Here is a 6,525-nt window from a genome sequence, read left to right on the forward strand (position 1 = left end):
TGCTTTGGTTACCATGAAGCTTATATAAACCATCTTATGGTTAGAAAGTCTATTTTAAACTGATAACGACTTAACTTTAATCTCATACAAATGATCTATACTTTTTCTTGACCCTTTCGCATTTTATGTTGTTGGTGTCACAATTTACATCTTTTATATTGTGTATTCGTTAACAAAATATTGTACCTTTAGGTGTCTTGAATGCTTTTGTTTTTTAACCTTTACGCTAGTGTTAAAAGTGACTTACCCACTACCATTACAGTATTAGAGTAGTGTGAATTTGACTATATATTTACCTTTACCAGTGAATTGTAAAACCTTCATATGTTTACATCTTACTAAGGAACATCCTTTTGTTTCAGCTTGAAGAATTCCCTTTAGAATTTCTTGTAAGACAGGTCTAGTGATAGTGAACTCCCTCAGCTTGTTTTTGTCTAAGAAATTCTTTCTTTCTCCTTCATTTCTAAAAGACAAGTTTGCCAGGAAAATTATTCTTTGTTGGCAATTTTTTAATTTCAGTACTTTGAGTATATTATTTTGACTCTCTCCTGTCCTGCAAGATGTCTGCTGAGAAATCTGTTTTAGCCTATAGGAGTTTCCTTGTATGTGACAAGTTTTTCTCTTGTTGCTTTCAAAATTCTCTTTGTGTTTCTTTTTGAGAGTTTGATTATAATGTGTCTTGGTGAAGATTTCTTTGGGTGAATTTGGGTACTTTTGATCTTCATTTACCTGGATGACCATATCTTCCCCGGATTTGGGCAGTTTTCAGCCATTATTTCTTTAAATAAACTTTCAGCTCCTTTCTCTCTCTCTCTTCTCTGGGAATCGCATATTGTGTACATGAAGAGTCTTGATGTCTTGTAAATCCTACTGCCTTTCTTCACTTATTTTCATTCTTACTGTTTTTTTCTTCTCTGACTGGGTAATTTCAAGAGAGCTGTCTTCTAGATCACAGATTCTCTCTTTTGATTGATTGAGTGTGCCTTTGATGCTCTATTGTATGTTTCATTTGGTACACTGTATTCTTCATCTTCAGATTATCTTTTTTTTTATGATTTCTGTGTCTTTGATGAACTTCTCATTTTGTGCATGTGTTGTTTTCCGGAGTTCATGGAGTTGTCTATCTGTGTTCTCTTCAATTTCACTGAGCTTCTTAAAATAATAATTTTGAATTCTTCTTCGGGAAATGCATAGATCTCCATTTCTTTGGTGTCGGTTACTGGAAAGTTATTGTGTTTCTTTGATGGTGTTATATTTACTTGCTTTTTCATGTTTCTACTGGCTTTGCATCAATGTCTATGAATTTGAGGGGGCAGTTACCTCTTGCAGCCTTTTCAAATTAGCTTTGGAGGGGAAAGACTTGGGTGCAGCGTCTCCACTTCCAGAGCAGGAGCACCAGTGCCCTCAGGGGCTGGATGCAGAATAGTGACAGCTTAGTCACAACTGCAACTTAGGCTGCAGCGTTTGAGATGCAGAGCAGTGACAGCGTGGCTCTGGTGGTGGTGGCTCAAAGCTGTCACCTAACACCCAGTAGCAGAAGGGAAGACATGACCTGGTAAAATCCCTTTGTAAAGGGATTAATTAGTGACAGACCCCCAAGGAAACACAATAAACAAAGAAATTTTACCAGTGAGATGTTTTAGCAGGGTTATCTCATCTATCTGTGTTGCTTATTGCTAATAAACATGGTATTTATGGATATAAGTGTCATGGCTTGCTGGAAAATGCTTTGTAAGCTATGTAACTAATGGTGCATAAGAAAAAAAAGACGTGTTTTGTAACTGAAATGGCTTTCTTTTTAAACAATGCTCCATATGCCTCACTGAAACCTCTTGTGCTAAATCTGAATCACATCACATCCCATGTAGGAAAAGAAGGACATTTTATGAAAAGCTGTGCTATCAGTCTTGGGTCTTGCTAAGGGAAGAATGCTTGACCTGTAATAACTTGCTATCACCAGTATCTTTAGAAACCTTGGGCTAGGTTTATAATTCATGTTGAGTTTGACTTTAACAGTGCAACATTTTTGGTACATAAGATTGTTGCTGTGAGCAGAATGGTTTTTTAGACCCATGAATCATAATGGTTAATATAGTTTTGGCAATAAAAAAACAGAGAGGGAGAGAGAAAAGATGGAAAAATAGAGAGGATTTGATACCAAACAATCCTTAATATGAAGTAATGAATATCTTTAGGAGATGGGGATACAAGTCTTGCCAATGCAACTTACAGTAAATTGACAGAGGTGGAGAGGAGCTAAGCGAATGGAAAGACAGAGAATACAATGCATAATGGAAATTAGCAAAATATTCTATTCTCTAATTTGAAGGAAAAAGTTTGAGAAAAAGGAGAAAGACTTCCCATTGCTGAAAAACCATCACATGTTCACATGATCTCCTGGGAAAAAATTCAATCACTCTCAGATTAACTCAATTAAGGCCTTTGATTAACCTGAATAATAATACAAATAGCCAGAGGTAAGGATCAGATGACCAAAAATTCCAAAGTTATTCTTTTTTTTTAAAATAGGACTGGTGTCCTTTTCTTTTGTTTTGTTTTGAGGAAGGTTGGCCTTAAGCTAACATCTGTTTCCAATCTTCCTCTTTTTCTTTTTTCTTTCTCCAAAAGCCCCAGTACCTAGTTGTATACCCTAGTTGTAGGTCCTTCTAGTTCTTCTATGTGGGATGCCGCCTCAGCATGGCTTGATGAGCGGTGAGTAGGTTCACGCCCAGGATCAGAACCAGTGAACGCTGGGCCGCCAAAGTGGAATGCATGAACTCAACCGCTATGCCACTGGGCTGGCCCCCAAAGTTATTCTTTTAAAGACCTAGAATATTTTATGGAGAAACAACAGCAGAAACTTAATGAATCTTTACTAGCATGTATTATTGGAATGAATAAAAAGGGAGGACTTTATTAATTATAGGCACTACTGAATAGAAGGAATTATTTAGATTAATGACTCAAGTGACCTTAGATACTGCCAGATGTGATACTAATGGCTTATTCTAGTGGGTGAAGGCAGAGGTTATACAAGCTCACCCCAAGAAAGATAATTCCTCCTTTCCCTGTTTGACCCACAATTGAAATATTCCTTTCGATATGGAGGTATTTTAAATGAAGGCAACCTTAGATAGAACTTACGTTACAAGAAAGACAGACCTAAGCTAATATTGTTAGTTCAGACCACAGCAGGTGCCATAATAGATAAGTTACCCAATCTTGGGCACCTTTTGTCAATTTATTCTCAGAAAGGTAAAAGAATATTCAGGAGGCTGTACTTGAATTGCTATCTTGGTTATATTATGGGATAAAAATATCCAAGATGAAAAAAATGATTTACGTTATTCACAAGAGAGGTCAGTCAAAGGGAAGAAGTGAAAAGATGGGGTTGGAAGTGATAGTTGGATAAAGCTGTTCAGACAGCTTTTGAAGAATAATATGAATAAAGAGCAATTATTAGAGTGTCATTAAAGGATTAATAGTACAGTATCAATTGCAGGGTGTGAGAAAGCCCCTTTAGCGCCACATGTACATCTTAAAAAATGCTTGTTCAGATATATTAAATTTATCCTGGCCTCTAAGAATCCAAATGTAGTGAGGAGTGTGATTTAGAATGGCAAATTTTTGTTCAGGGAACTAAATTTACTCCCTCAGTTAAGTTTTGGGAACTGAAAGAGATTGACTGAGGGACCAACATCCAGTTACACAAACCCCTGAGAGTATCTTGAATATGTTTCTTCTGATAAAGTTACATACTTTACTGCTACCAATGTACATAAAGGGTCAAGAAAAACAAAATATTGCATAAACATATTATATTCTATAATACCCTCATTGCAGTGGACTCATTGAAAATTAGGAAGGGCAATTCAAACACTGGTTATTCAAAAGAATTGGTTGACAAATATTGAAAGGCTGGAATTTTATTTATATAATGCCTGCTCACAGTGAACATGACAGGAAATAACACAAACCCTTCACTGGAAAGGTTTATAGGACCAGGAGATGTGAAAAAGGGGTGGGTGGTCTCGCAACTTTACAACTTTGTATGTATTGTTTTTAATACTATTTTTCCTCATATGGTTGTGCTGCACCAGATTTGAGTTTATGAGTATCTGGGGAGGAGGATGCCTACAGTCAAGACATGATATCCATACCATTAAACTTAACAGCATGTACTTCTAATGGTACTTCATGTTGGGTTATAATTTCACCCATGTAGCCAAATTAGAGCTAACTGTGAATATGGCCCCCTTACTAAGTGGCAAGGATAGTTCTGTGATATCTTACTTATCAAATCTGGTGACAACTGCCTGGACCTGGGGCAGAGGAGAAGCATTACCAAGCTTGCTGTGACTGCCTGTCCTTTGGGTGAAGACTATAGCTGAGATGGAAAACCCAGCTCATTCATTATCAACGTGAAGCTTACAAAGTCATTTAAACATGGGCATCTGGCTGGCAGGTGGGGAAAAGTGATAGTGGATTACATATTGGGTATTTTTATAGGCCGGGTCGAAAAATGCTGCAGGTCACTTCCGCACCCATTTTGTTAGCTATAACATAGTCTACATAGCCACACCGAACAGTGTAGAAGTATGGCAGAAAAATGGAGTCTACTGTGTTTCCAGGGATAACAACCAACATGTCTGGCAAACAGCAATTTCTGCCAGATAGTAAGAGTAAAGATCCTCAGGTTTGGTTTTAATGGAGAGTAAAAAACGGAATAGACTGGATTCAGGTTTTGTGCCTATTAGTTCTTCGTTTTAATTGGATTTATTGACTCCACTTACTTTTACATCTTTGAGAGAAAGGCAATTTTCTTAATTAAGTCATGAAAAGCTTGCTTCACTTGCTTGTTTCTCAGTGTGTAAATAAAGGGATTCAACACTGGTGAAGTAGAAGTAATAAGGAGTGAAATCCATTTATTAATAGCTACCTCATCCTTGGCTGAAGGTTTGACATAAATGAAGATGCAGCTACCGTAAGTAATGGAGACAACAATCATGTGGGAAGAACAAGTGGAAAAGGCCTTTTTCCTTTGCTGGGAAGAGGGAAACCTTAGAATAGTCCTGATGATAAAAATGTAGGAAAGAACCACACACACGAGAGTGATGATGAAGGTCAACACAGCACACGCTATAACCATCTGTTCTATCAACCCTGTGTCTGAGCAAGCGATCTTCAGGATAGGAGATGCATCACAGCAAAAATGATCAATGATGTTCGAGTCGCAGAATTCCAGGCCCAAACCCAGACTAACTGGTGGGAGAATGATGATCAGCGCTGCTACCCAACAGAAGAGGATGAAGTTCTTGCAGACTCTGCTGTTCATGATGGTCATGTAATGCAGGGGTTTGCAGATAGCCACATAGCGATCATAGGACATGGTGGCCAGGAGAAAAAATTCTGTTACTGCGAAGAGGTCTGTAAACAACAGTTGACTGGCACAGCCATTATAGGTAATGGACTTGTCCCCAGATGATAGGCTATACAAGAATCTGGGAACACAAGCGGTTGTGAATGAAATTTCTAAGAAGGACAAATTTTGAAGGAAAAGATACATAGGAGTTTTAAGATGGGAATCAGTCAGAGTAAAGGTGATAATGGTTAGGTTTCCAGATACACTTAACAGGTAGGAAAGAAATAGAAAGATAAAAAGCAAAATTTTCAGTTGAATGTCATCTGTCAGTCCCAGCAAGATGAAGGTTTTTAATGTGGTTTGGTTTTTCATCCTTGACTATTGTCTGTTGCTCAATCTGCTTGAAACAATAAGGAAGGTTTATATGAGGAACTCCAGAGTCCTGGCCATCTTCTAACATCAAGAGAAGTAAATCTGAGAGAGAGTCCTGTACAATTGGTTAGTGGAGAAGCAAGCACATAATACATGGCAATGTTTGATCACCTCTTTGTGTCACACAAACTGACTATTCATATTTAAATCACATATTTCATACTGCTGCTTCTAATAAATCTAATTTAGCCATAACTGGTGTCAGTTCAACATATTATGTTAGAAACATATTGAAAGAAATGTCTTCTTTTAATAAGTTGCTTTTGGATCAACCATTCTGCCTTTCCCCAACTTCCTATCTCCAGACACACTTCTAGAAAAGAAGTCCATAAAAAAATCTAACAATGGTCTTTGTTAAGAAAATTCTTGCATTAAAGTTGACATATGTATTAGTTAATAAACTTGCAATGAATACGTATCACATAGTTTATCCTGTTTCAGCTTATCCCATTCAGCTTCTCTGAGGTGTGTTTAAGGCATTTTTACTGGATATATTTTCTTAAAATTCATTTAAGTGTGTTACAGTTCAAATTTTTTGAGGTTTTCCCCATAGAAATTATAATTTTAATACTTATCCTTGACTTTATTTTCCTGTTACTGTTAGAATAGACTATCTATGTTATATATTTTTATGATTCCTAGGTTATCCTTATGCTACAAGGAATCTCTCCCCAGCTTACAAGCAGAAGTCTGGAACTACATCATTTGGTTAATTAATTTCCTTTTAGAGT

At 37.0% G+C, this 6,525-nt stretch overlaps 1 protein-coding gene across 1 annotated transcript; it reads right to left on the minus strand.

Annotated features, from left to right (window-relative positions):
• Window positions 1-4,795: 4,795 nt before the first annotated feature.
• Window positions 4,796-5,734, minus strand: LOC131415964 (olfactory receptor 6C2-like). The gene has a single exon (XM_058558030.1). The coding sequence runs from the start codon at window positions 5,732-5,734 to the stop codon at window positions 4,796-4,798; it is 939 nt and encodes a 312-aa protein (XP_058414013.1).
• Between the last annotated feature and the right edge of the window lie 791 nt (window positions 5,735-6,525).

The sequence above is a fragment of the Diceros bicornis genome, chromosome 17, assembly GCF_020826845.1.
Source record: "Diceros bicornis minor isolate mBicDic1 chromosome 17, mDicBic1.mat.cur, whole genome shotgun sequence".
Lineage (NCBI taxonomy): Eukaryota > Metazoa > Chordata > Mammalia > Perissodactyla > Rhinocerotidae > Diceros > Diceros bicornis.